General features: G+C 44.8%; 1 protein-coding gene across 7 annotated transcripts in view; it reads right to left on the reverse strand.

Annotated features, from left to right (window-relative positions):
- EVL (Enah/Vasp-like) overlaps positions 1-18,403 on the reverse strand; it is a 173,949-nt gene that overhangs the window by 18,328 nt on the left and 137,218 nt on the right. For all 7 annotated transcript variants that reach the window (XM_064175648.1, XM_064175737.1, XM_064175895.1 and 4 more), the window contains exons 4-5: positions 4,616-4,679; positions 237-298 (exon numbers count right to left, since the gene is read on the reverse strand). In XM_064175648.1, the coding sequence (XP_064031718.1) occupies positions 237-298; positions 4,616-4,679 (126 nt within the window). The remainder of the gene's footprint in view (positions 1-236; positions 299-4,615; positions 4,680-18,403) is intronic.

Consider the following 18,403-nt stretch of genomic DNA (forward strand, 5'->3'; position numbering starts at 1 on the left):
GTTATGCCAAGTGCAAAACCTGTCCAGCTGCGCTTGCATGGCCTGGACCTGAGTCTCTGTGAAGCAACAGAGCCATGCCTAAATGCATGGAAGTCCCTACCTGAAAATGCTTCGAAATCTCATCATAAGCACTACCAGTTTTAGCAGTCTACCTCTTGTATAGCTTAATGCAAAACCCAGCTACAGCTAGAGAAGACAAGCAGGGAGAGACTATATCTGCTTGGTTTGATACGTGCCTGTGGTAGAGGTTCTTCTTTCCAGAGATTCCTGACGCTGTTGCTGTTGCTCCATCACTTGTCTAAAACAGCAATGAAAAAACCCTCAGTCATTTTGTATTCTTTATAATTTGAGTAAAAGCTTTATACACTGAGCAGTACTCAAGCTGTATGTCCCAGGTGGTGTGAGCTAGTTCCTCACAGAAATGCTGACCCCATGAGATGGAGATAGGTTTGATTTCACTTGCCTTGACCACAGCAGAGACATTGCACATGTTGGGGAAGTGTAAACAGGATGTTTCCCTGTACCTGGCAAACACTACAGGGGTTGCTTGAACCATTTCAGACAGCTCCTCAGTGGACTCTGCATAAGGAAAAGCCAGTGCCCAAGGCCCAGGAAAGCACAGCAATCGTGCAGGTCATTAACCTGAAGTGCATGAGGATTGCAAGGAAAGAATGAGTGGCTTGAATAAGATGGCACAGTCCTAAGACTTCTATGGGTTGCCAGCCCAAAGGAGTTGTACTTAGAATGAAAACACAACAAGCATCCATCTGTGGTTAGGTGCTAACTCCACAAAACCTGTTTTGTCCAGCTGCACAGTCAAGCCATTTGCTGGCACTGGACAGCCTGGCTCACAGCTTGGCTCCTCCTGCCCCAGCAGAGCCACCCCTGTTTCAGCCAGCATGGGGCCACGACCACCATCTTTCCTTCACAAATGCTGATTATAACATCGTGCTGCTACTTTTTGGCACCTTTCCCCCAGGAACTGCTAGCTCCCGTGCTAGCCAGGCCTGGTGTCCCATAGGAAAATGCACTGCCAAGCCTTTTCCCATGATTTTTCCAGAGCTGTGCAGTTCCCAGGGTCTATCAGCAGAAGTCTTCTCTCGCACGCTTTTGCACTTCTGCAAAGAGCTATCACTGGACCCCTGTCACGAACCCACTTTGACATTTCCCTTGCTAAAAGCATTGATAGCTAAAAGCTAGACTATTTGCCAGGCTTTCTGTTATGTGCATGGATATGCACTAAAGATTTCGACAATACTAAGACACAACTCTGAAATTACTTTACTGAAGCACTCAATTAATAAGCTTTATTATATTTTTCTTTCCAAGGCCAAGTTTGCCTGGAAATTGTTTGAAATATGTTTGGGCCAGTCCTAGCTGCATAGATAATTTTTGTGCATAGCTTTAACTCATGGTCTGTGCAGTAAGGCAAGCTTAATTCTAAGCAACAATTCTACTTCAATTCCTTACATAGTATTTTAGAGCATCATAGAATCATAGAATCAACCAGGTTGGAAGAGACCTCCAAGATCATCCAGTCCAACCTAGCACCCAGCCCTATCCAGTGAACTAGACCATGGCATCGAGTGCCTCATCCAGTGAGATGTCTTTGCTACTTTTTCACCTGTACTTTCCTGACTCTGCAACTTAAAATAATACTATCCTGTTGACATACAAAGAGAAGCTTTAGAAAGGAGGGGGGGAAAAAACCCTCCAGAAAAATAAAAATTACATTATGTTGGAAAAAAAACCATTAATTTGCAAAACAAAGTTGCTATATTTCAGTTCTAATTCAATGGATGGGAAAGGGAAACTCATTAAGCCACTGAGGGATTCAGCCTAAATTGGTTTTCATTTCAGGACATGCAATCCATCAAACACTGGTGAATTCTGGAAAGCTATTATAAGCACCTAAGAAAACTGTTATATGTGCAAAGAGGAAACAGTTTTGAGGAACAGTTTCACTTGGCTGATTCAATTGGTTTGATTCAAGCTAATGGCAATTTAAACCAACTTAATAGAAATCTTTTCTCCGATATATACTCTGACTGATAAGTTATGAGATCAACACAGATGCAACAGCTTCAGTTGCACTGCTAAAATTTCAACTGTAAACACAGGTGCTAAGAGTTTCTTAAGCATATCATCTCCTACAATGGCTTGGCATTTATTAGCAAAATTTGGTGATAAACATCAACTCGACACATGCATTTTTCCTCATTAAAGCTCTGGGAAATTCTAGGTCTATCTGAAGGACAGAGTTGGAAAACTTCAGCCTGATAGATCAGGAAATAAATATGGGTAAGATGTTTCTGAGTCATTTAGAACCACTGCAGAGCAGACAGAGGTGTGGCACGCTCCCCAGAATAAGGGTCGGCCACTGCCATTTGTCACTGGAGCTCCTGCCAGCCCTGTCTGCTCTTGGGAAAAAGCAGTTTAAATGTTGCCAAATACACCCTCCCACGCATGCTAAAAGGAGAAGTTCTTACACCCTTAGGAAGTCAAATATATTCCAGTGGAACTAAATAAAGGCTGAGGCTGGCACACTGTTGCTTAAAGAGTATGCAAGGAGCAAAGCACATGAGGAGACATATTACACTGACTTAAAAATATATTCTTTTAACATCTGTGTGAAGGTCTCTAAAAAAACCCATTTTAAACAGACACATTTGCAAGATAGTTACCATAACTTCATTTCCTTGCCTGCTTATAAGATATTTTTAAAAAGCTAGTCCTAAAATTAGGCCTATTTTCTGCTTAAGAGCCCATCAGCATAATTAAAGCTGAAAATCCTCTAGTGCAGATGCAGTAATATCTAAGTGCATCTACTGCCACAACTTGTTCCAGTCCAGCGGAGCAAAAGAAGCTTCCCCAGAACAATGTGCCCTGTAGCAGTAAAATAATACCTACCCAAAAGGCTTGTCCTGTCTCTAAATGAAAAACAATAAATAAAATATTTTTTTTTCCTCTAACATTGTTAGAGAAAACACTTTAAATATAATAGGCACCTAAATTTGAGGTCTGAGTTACATATGGTCTAAGGAATCAGTGATTTCCAGTGGTTAATGAAGAGCTGGGTCTGTCCTTTCAGCCAGGCAGTGCAGAGAAGCAGCATCCCCCTTGCCCTGAGTGGGCAGGAGCACTCCTGACCTTTATGATAACTTTGCTAACATTCAGAGTTATTCGTAAAGGCACTGGGGACCAGTTTCAAGAGGGAGAGAATCCTAAGTACCTACCACAGTCTGTGTGATGGCCTGTATGTGGCTTTGTGTAAGGATCAGTCAGAGCAGCAGCCCTGGAGCATCAATGCAGCAATATAGTGCAACACTTCACCACTGATGTTCCAGGAGCATGAAAATGCCACACCACCCACAGGGCCAGGGCAGTCCCTGGACTCTGCAAGGGGAAATCTTGCCTGATTACAAATTGCACTTATAAATGAAGGCTGAGCCCACTGAGTGCCCATCACATCAGACATTTTTTGATTAAAATCCTTACAAAGCTATTTAGTAGCTGAACCCAACATTGGGCCAAGTCATTCGGAGGGCTAATTGCACTTGCTAATTCTTCTCTCATTACAAAGCAGTGACAGACACTTCATTTAAGCAATGTCAACACCAAACGTTGGGCACCCGTAGGTCCTGCTGATTTGTGTACTTTAGTGCACTCCTAATGAAGTGGGGCCCACCAGCTTGTCCATGTTACAGCAGAACATTCTCTGGTGTTTCTCACACAGTAGCAGGAACGCCCTTTCAGTGAACCAGAATATGGGGAACCAGGGTGCCTTTTCTTGTGTGCACAAGTCTATACTTTAACACAGAAGCACAAGCCTGGCTGAGCAGTGCTGCTGGCATGGGCACCACTGATGCTGGGCGCACAGATCACAGCTTTGCCAGCACAGATGACGTCCTGGTCAAACTAGAAAGCTTATAATTAACGAAGGAAGCCAAAGCTACAGCTGCTACAGGGATTTCTATGGCTTCTACAGGAACCTGGGCTGAATCAGCAAAGCTGAAATGAGATGAGCCTCATAACTTGATTATGGAGACAAGCATATAAGGACAGACATTTCTGCTCACCTTCTCTTTGATGTCAAGGAGTTCCTAGCAGCTAGAGAAATGGTGGTGTGTAATAATGGCACTACATCTAGACTAAAGGTGTAAAGGTGAAGTATATGATTTTACTCTTTCATTTATAACCTTGGTTTAGAGCACATCATTGATGAAAGGAATGGCACGTGATATAGAAAGAGCCATATGCAAAATGGTCATAAGCTGTTGCTGAGGGTGTACATAGCCTGTTCTGATCTAGAACAGGATAAGGTTAGGCTTTCTTAATGTGCTTGAGAAACACACACTCAATGAATTATCATTAAATATGTTTTGCCTTTAACTCTGAACATCAGCAAGCCTCAGGTTTGCCTTTGAGTAAAAGGTTTACTTAGGGCTTTGGTTCACCTTTTAGAAAGTCATTACAGAAACATTACTTGCAGAGAACTCAGAATCAGCTTAAATCTGGTACAAGTAAAAAGAGCAGTGCTTATTGATGAACAAGGACTGCACATCAATCCAAGATACAAATCACAACTCTACCATAATGGATTAACTCCACTTACCTTCTCTGTGCTTCCATCTCATCTGGAGATGGCCCATTCTGCACCTGGCGCTGGGCAGCTGGACCTACAGAAACATGAGAGAATGCAATTAGGAAAGCAAACGTGGCTGACTTTTTCAAAGCCCAGTGACACTCAGAATAATTGCTTCTCCTTCTTACTATGACCCTGGATGTGCGTAGCAGTCATTTGGATGTGGTGCTTAGGGATATGGTTTAAGGTGAATCTTGTAAAGTAGGGTTATAGGTTGGTCTTGGTGATCCTGAGGGTCTTCTCCAACCTGGATGTTTTTGTGATTCTGTGATTCTGAGAGGAAAAACCTCAACAATTATTTTCCTTCCTTTATTTTTATACTAATTATTTCTTTTCCTATGAGACACATTGCCTCCTGTCAACTTTTGGCCTCATTGTGAGAAACTAATGGCTAAACATGTAAGCAGATTTCTCCAGAAACTTGGCATCACAGTAGCAGTGGACTACATACTAATCCCTTGGCAAGGGTGAAGACCCACAGGGTTGCAAGTCGCCTTGCAGAAGGTCAGTTCATCACACTGAGATGCATTTCTAACTTCTGCAGGGTTCAGATCAAACATCCCTGGATTACTCTTCTCTTCCACAGTGCTGAGTTTGTGAGCAGTTATGCTAGCTAGGCCTGCTCTGGTGCTGAGATGACACCAAGAAACTACTTGAGGAGAAGGAGATAAAAAACCCCAACAAAACAGTCCTTTTACAAAGGTGCCTTTTCTTTGTACAACACTGTCAGCCTTCTGCTTCTGCAGGATACACACTGAGCTTTCACTGGCATTCACCAACAAAACCCAATTATGTGTGTCACTATTTAAGTAATACCTCCTTCTCTTGACTCTGACAATTTAATTTCTGGTCTTGGACATTTAATGAAGCACACTGCTACTATATGCCATTTTCAGACAGAAATAATTATTCTGAAAATAAAAGCACAACTGTTGGTAACATAAGCTATGGTGGTCTTGCATTCCGTGGAAACAGGATGGTTTCACTGATTTCATAAGGTGGGTTTTAACTGGGACTGAACAGTTAGAGTTCTATGAAATGCAAAATCAAATTTTCTGGTCATAGAATCATAGAGTCAGCCAGGCTGGAAGAGACCTTCAAGATCATCCAGTCCAACCTAACACCCAGCCCTATCCAATCAACTAGATCATGGCACTAAGTGCCTCATCCAGGCTTTTCTTGAACACCTCCACCACCTCCCTGGGCAGCCCATTCCAATGCCAATCACTCTCTCTGGCAACAACTTCCTGCTAACATCCAGCCTAGTCCTCCCCCAGCACAACTTGAGACTGTGTCCCACTATTCTGTTGCTGGTTGCCTGGCAGAAGAGACCAACCCCCACCTGGCTACAACCTCCCTTCAGGTAGTTGTAGACAGCAATGAGGTTGCCCCTGAGCCTCCTCTTCTGCAGGCTATACACCCCCAGCTCCCTCAGGCTCTGAGAAGCAGATCAGTTATATGCACAAAATCATTATGTTTACCTAATTTTTTTCATTCTCAAACGTGAATTTTCATTCTTTAAAAGTTATCCAAACCCAGAAAATGACAACAAAACACCTAGAACCCCAAATATGCCAATCAAAAATCGTTAAGGGTATTCCTTTCTGATTTCTGTGTATGTTTCTGCCAGGCAGAATGCCATCTGAAAACAAATTTAGGAAGTACGACAGTGTGAAAAGCAGCGAGATGGCAGATATGCATCGCAGTCAGAACTTCCAGAGCATTCACTGATGCTGATGAACTTGTGCACATTTTAAAGAGAAGTTTAAGGACTGATATGTGCAGAACGGCAACAGAGCACTTTCTGAAAATCAGAAGGCATATTCCAGTTTGGGATATCACAAACACAGACCCAGTGACAACCACCGAGGCCAAAGGACTGACTTCCAGAAATGTTTTAGGACAGGGTATGAAGTGACAACAGCTCACTCCTTAATATCCTGACAGCTTAATAGCATTGGTAACAGGCCTTTGCAAACTGTTTGGACAGAAGTGTCATGCTTTGTAAAGATCAGAGGAAAGAGTGAATGGTGGGGAGAGGGTGGTGGGGAGAGGGTGGTGTTCTGGAAGCCAGGCTTGGGGGAATAAACTTAGCAAGTGTTTGGAAAGCACAGAGCAGGAGGCTCATGTGCAAGGAGTTTAAAATGTAAGAAGGATGTCATACTACTGGGCAAGTGCTCATCCTGTGCATATTCACCACTGAAGCGAAGCTATGAGTGAAGCAGAAATCATCACTGTTTTCTTTTCACAGCCTCTAATCTGATTTGTCTCATTAAAATATTTCAAAGCAGCACAGAAGGCCAGAGCTACCCCTTTGCAGCAGATACAGACTGAATTTAAGCTTCTGAACACAGTAGGAAGACAGGTGAGGTCTAACCCCCAATCTGTGGAACTGGACCCACAGTTAGCAGTGCCACTGGCCTGGATTCTGGCTCTGGTATGCGCTCGTAACACCCATGTTCTCTTGTGCTTATACACATACCTGTGAGATACTTCAAAAAGCAGACTTCTGAGTGGAAGGCTTTCAAGTTTAAGTCATGCACCCCTCACTGGGTAACAAATTCACCGTGTCAAGCCTTAGCTGTGCTCATGACTGCATATGATGTCACCATGAGAAAACTCCCCTTGCATGAAGCCTTAGAGCAGGGGTCCTCAAACTACGGCCTGTGGGCTGGATATGGCCCCCCAGGGTCCTCAATCCATCCTGACAGTATTTACAGACCCCCCCAGCCAGGGGTTGAGGGGGAAACCAAGCAGCCACCTCCTGCCACTTAATCCACTCACCGGCCTCCTGAGCACCTGCTGGGACTGGGCTGGAACCAAACTATATTGCAGCCCCTGACACTACTGGGCTGGAACCAAACTATACTCCAGCCCCCGACACTACTGGGCTGGAACCAAACTATACTCCAGCCCCCGACACTACTGGGCTGGAACCAAACTATACTCCAGCCCCTGACACTACTGGGCTGGAACCAAACTATACTCCAGCCCCTGACACTACTGGGCTGGAACCAAACTATACTCCAGCCCCTGACACTACTGGGCTGGAACCAAACTATACTCCAGCCCCCAACACTACTGCACTGGAACCAAACTATACTCCAGCCCCCGACACTACTGGGCTGGAACCAAACTATACTCCAGCCCCCGACACTACTGGGCTGGAACCAAACTATACTCCAGCCCCCGACACTACTGGGCTGGAACCAAACTATACTCCAGCCCCCGACACTACTGGGCTGGAACCAAACTATAGTCCAGCCCCCAACACTACTGGGCTGGAACCAAACTATACTCCAGCCCCCGACACTACTGGGCTGGAACCAAACTATACTCCAGCCCCTGACACTACTGGGCTGGAACCAAACTATACTCCAGCCCTCGACACTACTGGGCTGGAACCAAACTATACTCCAGCCCTCGACACTACTGGGCTGGAACCAAACTATACTCCAGCCCCCGACACTACTGGGCTGGAACCAAACTATACTCCAGCCCCTGACACTACTGGGCTGGAACCAAACTATACTCCAGCCCCTGACACTACTGGGCTGGAACCAAACTATACTCCAGCCCCCGACACTACTGGGCTGGAACCAAACTATACTCCAGCCCTCGACACTACTGGGCTGGAACCAAACTATACTCCAGCCCCTGACACTACTGGGCTGGAACCAAACTATACTCCAGCCCCTGACACTACTGGGCTGGAACCAAACTATACTCCAGCCCCCAACACTACTGGGCTGGAACCAAACTATACTCCAGCCCCTGACACTACTGGGTTGGAACCAAACTATACTCCAGCCCCCGACACTACTGGGCTGGAACCCTGCCTTAGAGCATCATCACAAGGAAGCCAGCACTTTGCTTGAAAGAGGACTAAAAGTGGTCACTAATGTGAACAAGAAAGGCCAGAAGACAAGGCAGCAGAAAGACCCCAATTGTTCCTTGGCAGTAAGTCATGTCAGTCATGGCTCTAATGATGCCATCTTAACTAGGTACTTTGGCTAAGTGTCCAGAAAAATGGCAATGTGGACAGTTTGATTCATACTAGATACATGAAAGGAATCAAGAGCAGACTATCAGCATCACACCAAAAACTAAGTCCTTGTTCTTGTGGGCACTGTTATGAACTGGCTATGCATGCTTAAAACCAAACAAGTCCAACCAAATAATTTTCAAAAGCAGCTTAAAGAAATGTTACAAAACATATATGGAAGTTTGGGTTGTTGGTTTTTTATCACCTGGAGCTTTCCTAAGCTAATCTTACATAGCAGGCAAGTAAATAACAGCACAGGAGTCTACAAACAGGTCTATCTTCATTAACAGCACAAAGGAGTCCTGGTAAATTCAATGAGTTTACTTATACTTTCCATTATGTATGTGTATGCTTGCACAACTGAGATCATACTCAAAGCTAAATATATAGCTTCTGGACGTAATACATCTGCAAAATGAACACTGCCTTTAAAACATTTGTCTGTGATACACTAAATAATCAGGGAAGACCACAAGTCAATTCAGAAAATGCTACTAGAACGTTTTTTCCCTCACTTCAATGACATAACTTAATTTCACTCTCTTATATAAGGATGAGTTCCATGCCCTTACACTTCTTCTGCATTAAGGACTTCAGTGGATTGTTTCAGTTGGCAGCATTTTGCTTTTGTTATTATTTGGTCGTAGTGAAAAATGTCCTTAAAGTGAAGCACATAAAGCTCCTAATTAGGCTTTGAAATTGGTGATTTCTTCATAGTTCACAGAATCAGTCAGGGTTGGAAGGGACCACAAGGATCATCTAGTTCAAACCCCCCTGCCATGGGCAGGGACACCCTACTGTAGATCAGGCTGCCCACAGCCTCATCCAGCCTGGCCTTATACACCTCCAGGGATGGGGCCTCAACCACCTCCCTGGGCAACACATTCCAGCCTCTCACCACTCTCATGCTGAACAACTTCCTCCTCACGTCCAGTCTGAATCTTTCTAGCTTTGCTCCATTCCCCCTAGTCCTGTCACTACCTGATAGCCTAAAAAATCCCTCCCCAGCCTTTTTGTAGGCCCCCTTCAGATACTGGAAGGCCACAAGAAGGTCACCTTGGAGCCTCCTCTTCTCCAGACTGAACAGCCTCAACTCTTTCAGTCTGTCCTCATAGCAGAGTTGCTCCAGCCCTCTGAGCATCCTCGTGGCCCTTCTCCAGACATGCTACTGCATCTCCACATCCCTCTTGTAATGGGGGCTCCAAAACTTAATGCAATACTCCAGGTGGGGTCTCACCAGAGCAGAGTAGAGGGGGAGAATCACCTCCCTCGACCTGCTGGCCACACTTCTCCTGATACAGCTCAGGATCTGGTTGGCCCTCCAGGCTACAAGTGCACACTGCTAGTAGAAATGTCTGACAAAGCCAAGAGAATAAAGATCAGAGGAAAAGAAGCTACTTCAGACATGACTCAGAAAATAATCAACATTCAAAACCTTGGGTTTTTTAGTGCTGAGAAATTTGCAGGCATTTTAATTTGCACATTAATAAAAAAAAAATCACATGCACAGGTTACACAATTGTATGGCTCTGGAAATGCCTTCATTCTTCCTCTTCATACCTTGAGATGTGTTACAATTAGTGTTTTCTGAGTAATAACTCATTTCTCTTTTACAGGTTTAGATTTCTTTCTTACATCAGCTGCAGCAAGACATCATTCATCTAAATCTTTTCCAGACTGATTTTTCTTCTATTTTACCACTTACCAGTAGTGAGACAAAGAAGTGAACTGTCTTCACTTCATACCCAATCCTAAGATACTTTTAATGCCCTCTTCTGCACACTAAATGTGTTTAGCACAATTTTCTTGTAAAAAAGCTTTAGAAGTGAATTACACTAACAAAGCTAGAAGGAAAAAAAGAGGCAAGGGTGAACAGAAGAGGAGGATGAAGCTGTAATAGAATCATAGAATCATAGCATCAGCCAGGCTGGAAGAGACCTTCAAGATCATCCAGTCCAACCTAGCACCCAGCCCTAGCCAGTCAACTAGACCATGGCACTAAGTGCCTCAGCCAGGCTTTTCTTGAACACCTCCAGGGATGGTGACTCCACCACCTCCCTGGGCAGCCCAGTCCAATGCCAATCACTCTCTCTGGCAAGAACTTCTTCCTAACATCCAGCCTCGACCTCCCCTGACACAACTCAAGACTGTGTCCCCTTGTTCTGTTGCTGGTTGCCTGGCAGAAGAGACCAACCCCCACCTGGCTACAATGTCCCTTCAGGTAGTCGTAGACAGCAATGAGCTCACCCCTGAGCCTCCTCTTCTCCAGGCTAAACAACCCCCTAATAGGTAGTTCATCCTCTCTCCTGTGTAAAACAAGCAGCAGTGGAGAAAAAGTTGGTAAGATAATGCTGAGGAAAAGCCTAGACAAGTTGCAGAGGTCAGTCACAGTCTGTGGGAACACAGATACATGGTTTTGTGTTCTGCAGAGGCTTGTATTGATTAGAAAGCTTGTACTGGTTTGAAAACAGTTTGAGGAAAGTTATATGTGGATTTTCCCTGGGCTATCAGGCAGTTCAGGGCAGTCACACTTTGCTGCCAGTGAGTATACAGCTCTTCTTGTCAGCAGTGTGAAAACACATCCATTCTGTTTGGTACTAGTTGTTTTGCTTGAGTTACTCCTGACCACAAGAAATAATTCCTCCTGCCATCTTGCTTGTGATCTTATTCAAACTAATATTTTTTTTCTATAGCAATATACAACCTTAATTCACAAACCTTAAAGAAAAAGGTTAGATGCTCCCTGTTTTGGCAACCAAGATGTTGCCCGAGGGCAGCCAATACATTTACAAATCCAATCCAAGGTTTCAGGTCTGTTTGTGGCCAGAAATACAAATTCTGCTAGATTTCTACATTTCCCTCCCCACATCCCCACCCCAGTCTAGACTTCCCAGCAGACCAAAGCATACCACCATTAGATGTGAAGTCTGCAAACAACTTCCACCTCTGTAACAGTGGAGCTTCTTGCTCTTGCATGCTTAAGCTTGCTATTAACGTGTTCAGCCAAAGCTCATACAGATACTGAAGGCAGGGATTATTTTTACGCTTGGTTTCATGTGTATGCCTTCCTGTGCACACACAGCAGACCTCTGAGGGTTTTTAAAACTCAAGAGGATTTCAAGGCTTACCTCTTCTCCATAATTTTAGATCTTTCTCAGACCTGAGCAGATATGAACAGTATGTGCTCTGTGTGACAGCATCCTCACTTAAACATGCTTTTTGAGTTGCCCTCTGAGTTGCCTTCCCAACTTTTGGGAACAGACTTACAGAGAAAAAAACACTTCTCAGCACAATAGCCAGGAGAGTCAGTTTTGCTACTGACCCATTTGCAGGATGTGGTGGTTTGGGTGTTACCTGCTCCCCACACTGCTGTTTCAGTCTACATTTTTAGCAATTAATTAATGCAGGAGACACACAGCAAATGTTTGCGTTTCCTCACTTTGCTGCTCTGCAATAATTAACTGTGCTTTTACACCAGCATGTTGTGATTCATCTCAAGGCACATTTCACAGCATATGGGTGCTTTCCAGGTTTGCTTTTTCTCCTCCTGCTCAGCTGCCCCAGCACTTGTTCGGCCCTTCCCCAGTTGTCCCTAAGAATAGCGACCAAAATCTCTTGCCATAAGGCAGTTTTCATGGTTGGTGTGATGGTTTCCACACGCCAGTGACCATTTCAGCACTCTGCTGCTGCTCAGAAGTGGATGTCAGGATCCATGGACAGTCACAAAGTAGGACCAAAGCTGTCACCAAGGGAAAACCCATACTCTGGTTTCCACTCCCATGTAGCTGTGTCAGGAAGGCATGAGCAAGCAGGAACAATGTCATCATTTCTCTCCTCATGGGTTAGCCCCAAGTGGCATCTTGTCTTTACTTATGCTACAGCTGTGAGTAACACTGGCTGCAAGCACTCATGAAAGTGGCAAAACCAGGCCCACTTCCCTGAGCAATCAGGGGTTTATGCTTCTTCAATACAAAAGGTCCAATCTAATCCATTAACAGATCGTTCATTCATTACAGACAATGGAATCTCTCACTGCTTGATGCTTTAAGCACATACTTGGATTATGGGACATTCAGGTTCCAGGCAACAGGTCTGACTTATCATTTATATCCTGAGAATGTGACATAAACACCTACTTATATGGACCAGAACAGAAGAGATCATTTCAGCTTACAAGTTGCTGCAAAGTTTTTCTTTCCCACAGAATATCCTTCAAATACATTGGCATTTTCTGATAGGAGAAAAAAAAATGAAATCAGTTGGTAAAAGCATTTCTGACCAATGTTAATCTCCATGCCCTTGTTCAAACACAGCCTGGGCCAACACTCCCCATATCCATGTACTGGAAAGGGACTTCTAGTCAGGCTGCTGCCAGCTCCTGAGGCCAGCCTGCAAACCCAGCCAGGTCATGGCTGGATGGTGCATTTTGCTGTCTCTGTGGTTGTGAGACACACAAATAAATTCCCCCCTTAACCCCTATGCAGCTTCTGCCTCTGCTGCTGCCTGATCTCCCTTGACTGCCCAAGCAGACCAGCTTTGCAATGCCAATGTGACACCAAGTTGGCTCCAGCTGAAGGGTGGAAGTTTTGTGCCTACTCAAATACCACCACTTCCCTCGTTCACAGTCTGGCTGTAATTTTAGCTCTCTTGCTGCTGTTGGGCAATCACACTGCTGCAGCAGAGACTCTGTCAGCATTTCACAGATCCGTCTCTGCCCTGAGGACTTCAACCTGCTCTTGGCTCCTTCAATCAGTCCTGTTGAGCACTACATACTCAAGAAGACATTCTGGCATGGCTACATCATCACAGAATCATAGAATCAATCGGGTTGGAAGAGACCTCCAAGATCATCCAGTCCAACCTAGCACCCAGCCCTAGCCAGTCACTATCACCATGGCACTAAGTGCTTCATCCAGGCTTTTCTTGAACACCTCCAGGGATGGTGACTCCACCACCTCCCTGGGCAGCCCAGTCCAATGCCAATCACTCTCTCTGGCAAGAACTTCCTCCTAACATCCAACCTATACCTTCCCCGGCACAACTTGAGACTGTGTCCCCTTGTTCTATTCTGGTTGCCTGGGAGAAGAGACCAACTGCCCACCATAAGAATTGACACAGGACCTGGGTGCAACACTTCTGTGCTAGTGACACTGTGCTCAAACTCATTAGTAGAGACCATTATCCTGGACAAAGCTTTGATCTAATTAGACTAGATGAAGCACACAGATAAAGCAGGATGCCTATACTACTTCTGGGGCCCAAGCCAGCACAACCAGAGTTAGATGACACACAGACCTAAGTTTCCATGGTGAGTTAAAGGACTGGAAAGAAGCATCAGCCCACTTACTGTGCCTCACCACTGCTTCTAGGCAGACCCACAGGCCCCTTGCATGTACTGCTACAGTACTTCTGTACCAGTGCTTTGGAACTCTGCATATCCTGCTTTGCTTGACATGCAAAAGCTCATGTCTAAAGTGTGCTGTGGAGAGTTTCTGCCTGGCGTGGATACAGGGGCTGAGGCAAATCATAGGCAGATAAATGAGTAGGAAAGTTCTTGTCCATGGGTCACTAGTGGCTCAATTCAAAAAATTGAATACCTTTAGGTTTTGTTGCACTGTTAACTGAGCAACAGAGCTCCCACAGTTCCATACAGGATCCTGTTGGATTACTTGAATCATGGTAAGCAAAGCCACCCCGACCAAGAGAGAGGGAGCACACTCACCAAAGGGAGGGTTTGGATATAGTGGCACGAAGTCAGCTTTCAGGCATTGCTTGCCTCAGTCCTATTAAACATTAACTTTAAACAGAGTTTCAGAGTGTTACTCACAGGCTGGATGCCTCCACAGCATTTAGAACAGAGTACTTAAATACTTTCTATAACATCACTTACACATGGACACAGCTTTTCCTCTTAAGTGGAAAGAATTTTTTTGGCTTCACTGACACTGTAAGGCAGAAGGGACTCATTTGCACCTTGGCAATGTCTGCACAAGTAAAATTTGCTTGCATCGATTTACCTACAGGTGAGATTTGCTACTGACACACTTGACCCTATGTAAAAGGTCACCTAAGGCACTCTTATTCTGATGCAGACCGAATTTGCCTTAGGTCAAACCAAAACTGGAAGACTGTAGTGAAATGAGAACTTTCAACTCTGTGCTAGAAATCTTCTTTACCTGCCTCATCGTTTGGTGACTGACAGTGCTGCAAGTCTGTAGCAGGGCAAAGATACATCCTTTTAAAAATCACTCCCAAAAACTTTTCACACAAGCTCATCTTGCCTTATCCTGCATGGGAGGTGAAGCTGTATGTATTTAGGTACCAGCTCTCAGCTCAATTTTAGAAAAATTCAACTTAGACACTTTTAAAAGCATTGTTCTCACAACTGCAAAGGCTTTACTTTCATCTTTTACTTGCAGGATTACTATGAAACAAGACCTCTTTAATCTGCAATACAGACGTGAGCACAAAGGGTCTGTGCGAAGTCTGTTCATTCAAACTCAAAAATGATTTAACATTCACTCATGAAACTTTTGGGTAAGATTTAAGGCAAGTGACAAAGCTGGAAAAACAAGCCTGGTATTTAACATGGGAGTGCCCTACCCTATCATTAGTTCATACCTCCAGCAGGTATATATGTGCAGATGTGTGCACAGTTCTACAAAAAAACCCAAACCAACCAAAACCAAAACAAAACACCCCCAAAACCCACAAACAACCAATAACAAATGGAATTGCACACGTCTCTCTATACACAACCACATAGCTATCAGGTGCCCTGAACAGGATGCAAGACATAAGATCCAGAATGGAGTTACCAGATGCAAAGGTGGTGTAAAAATTCAATGCTGCAAGAGGATTAGAAAGAAATCATCACCAATTCACCAGAAGTGCTGCTGAACACATCAACATGAGACCAGTGTGCCTTTGACTCAGCTGATAAAGTCATTAATTTAGTTAGTTTGCAAAAAATGTGATAGTAATTCCAGGCTGTTTATCCATCCTGGCACTGGCACAGCGTAACTTTTCATGCTGGTATCTTGGTTGAGATGGAGGAGGAAAAACTCATTCTGGGCATGATAAAGATGAGACAGTGCTAAAGCAACTCCTGCAGTAAGCAACTTCACTCTGATAGCAGAGATCATCTCCAATATGTTAAGAATATGGCTCAGGTGTATTTACCAGAGCATTAGTGCTTCAACTCGAGAGCACAGCTTGGTTAACCTCTCACATAAAAGACAGCTGTAAGAGAAATTTAGAAATACACAGAGGTGACAGTGCAAACAGGAAGCCTTCCACAGTGAGGTGGTTCCAGCTGTCTTGGTCAGCATCTCCCCCATAACACAGCCTTAAGTGGTGGGATTGCATCTTCATAGTTAGGACATGCAGATGTCTGGTCTAAGACTCCCTATATTGTAACAGATGACTGATGAACATAAAATATAAGAAGTGCATGTGAACTGAGAATTATTTTCCTTTCAGCAGCTCAGCTCTAACAGGAATAAAAAACCCACATGCTGATTGAGACATGAGCTGTTGAGGTTAGGGAGAAGTGGAAAACAGAATCTGCAGTTTCCTCCAGGCAGGGGAGATGGCTGAACCTTGGCCCTCCACTTCCCAGGGAAGTGATTCAGGCAGCAGATCAGCAAAGCAGAAGGTGATATCTGCGCAGCTGACTGGATCAGGTGGAGCCCAATGCAAGTGTCAGGGGAGGACCAGAAGCTGTGCAGTGCTGGCTTTCCAAGAAACAGAGCACAGCCAGTGTGACAAGTGCAAGGAACCTTCACACAGCACAGGGAAACGTGGCGCTGGAGCATCCTGGGGGATTCTGTTTGCTGCTCTGAGAAAGAACTAATTCAGCAGCTGCTCAGTGATCACTAATGAAACAGACATGGGCTAGGCAGCCACCTGCCATGCAGCACTGAGCAGGGTTCATCAGCACCTCCCTCCTGATCAGAGGCAGACACAGGAGCTCTACTGCATTTACAGAAACAACCTTGCTTCTGCAAGCAGTTTCATTTGGTTACAGGATCTGCCTCTGGGGAAAATGGTATGTGCACAGAAAGCTATGGGAATAGTTGGAGTTTTCTGATGAAAAAAAGGTAGACCTGAGTTTCTAAGGGTTTGATTCCAGCATTGCTGGCTTTATAAACAGGTATGGGGGAGGCAATGGGACAAATTTCAATCAGTACCATAAGGGGAAAAAGTAATCTATAAAATTCAGGAGTATGAAGTTAGCTGGGGGGAAAAAAAAAGTTTGACTCCTTTCCAGAAAGGTTAAGCTCAAAATCTTGTGTCTTTAGGCACTAGCAGGGCTTTAAGAAAAACCAGAAATATCACCAGACTCTTCTTAAATTCGAGAGCATTAGCCATACTGAGAAGCTGTCACCTCCCTGCTGCTGCATGGGAGTCTGTTTAGCTCAGGCAGTAGATGCTCCAAGGAACCTGAGGCTATAAATCAATACACACCATCGAGACATATGGCTTATATTACAAAGATGTTTTCCTGAATCTGGATTTAACAAGAACATGAATTGGTTTGCTTTTGGTGACAGTTTGCTAGGACCTGTCCCAGAAGAGAAGGGAACATCGGCAATGCTGGCCCCATGCTCTGCAGTAAGAACATCACTGAGCTCAGCACTTTTCAAATGGCCTCATGGAGCAATATCTCAAGCCATATAGAATCATAGCATCAGCCAGGCTGGAAGAGACCTTCAAGATCATCCAGGCCAACCTAGCACCCAGCCCTAGCCAGTCAACTAGACCATGGCACTAAGTGCCTCAGCCAGGCTTTTCTTGAACACCTCCAGGGATGGTGACTCCACCACCTCCCTGGGCAGCCCAGTCCAATGCCAATCACTCTCTCTGGCAAGAACTTCCTCCTAACATCCAGCCTATACCTCCCCTGACACAACTCAAGACTGTGTCCCCTTGTTCTGTTGCTGGTTGCCTGGCAGAAGAGACCAACCCCCACCTGGCTACAATGTCCCTTCAGGTAGCTGTAGACAGCAGTGAGGTCATCCCTGAGCCTCCTCTTCTCCAGGCTAAACAACCCCAGCTCCCTCAGCCTCTCCTCACAGGGTTTGTGTTCCACACCTCTCACCAGCTTCGTCGCCCTTCTCTGGACACGTTCCAGTATCTCAACATCTCTCTGGAACTGAGGGGCCCAGAACTGGACACAGTACTCAAGGTGTGGCCTGACCAGTGCTGAGTACAGGGGAAGAATAACCTCCCTTGCCCTACTGGCCACACTGTTCCTGATACAGGCCAGGATGCCATTGGCTCTCTTGGCCACCTGGGCACACTGCTGGCTCATCTTCAGCCTACTATCCACCAGTACCCCCAGGTCCCTTTCTTCCTGGCTGCTCTCCCTCTTGTGAGATATAAACTGAATATCTTCCTTTAGCCAAGTGTGACTATGTGTATGTTTCCACCCACAGGAGTACCAGCATATAGACCAGTTTATATTCACTTCATACTTACAATTCCTTTCACCAGACAAAAAGCAGGAATCAATCCTTTTTCTTTTGGACAAACTGAATCACCAAAAAATCTCTGATGCCACAGGCAAAGTGAACACAGCCTCTGGCATGTACTCCCAGGAGCTCAATCAGTTGATACACACTTGGCTTGTCAAGCATGATTTCTAGTTTTGTTTAACAGTAAGACTTATGACACACAAAATCAGGAAAACATATATGCTTAGTGTAGCC

Source organism: Pogoniulus pusillus, chromosome 1 (assembly GCF_015220805.1).
Source record: "Pogoniulus pusillus isolate bPogPus1 chromosome 1, bPogPus1.pri, whole genome shotgun sequence".
Classification (NCBI taxonomy): Eukaryota; Metazoa; Chordata; class Aves; order Piciformes; family Lybiidae; genus Pogoniulus; species Pogoniulus pusillus.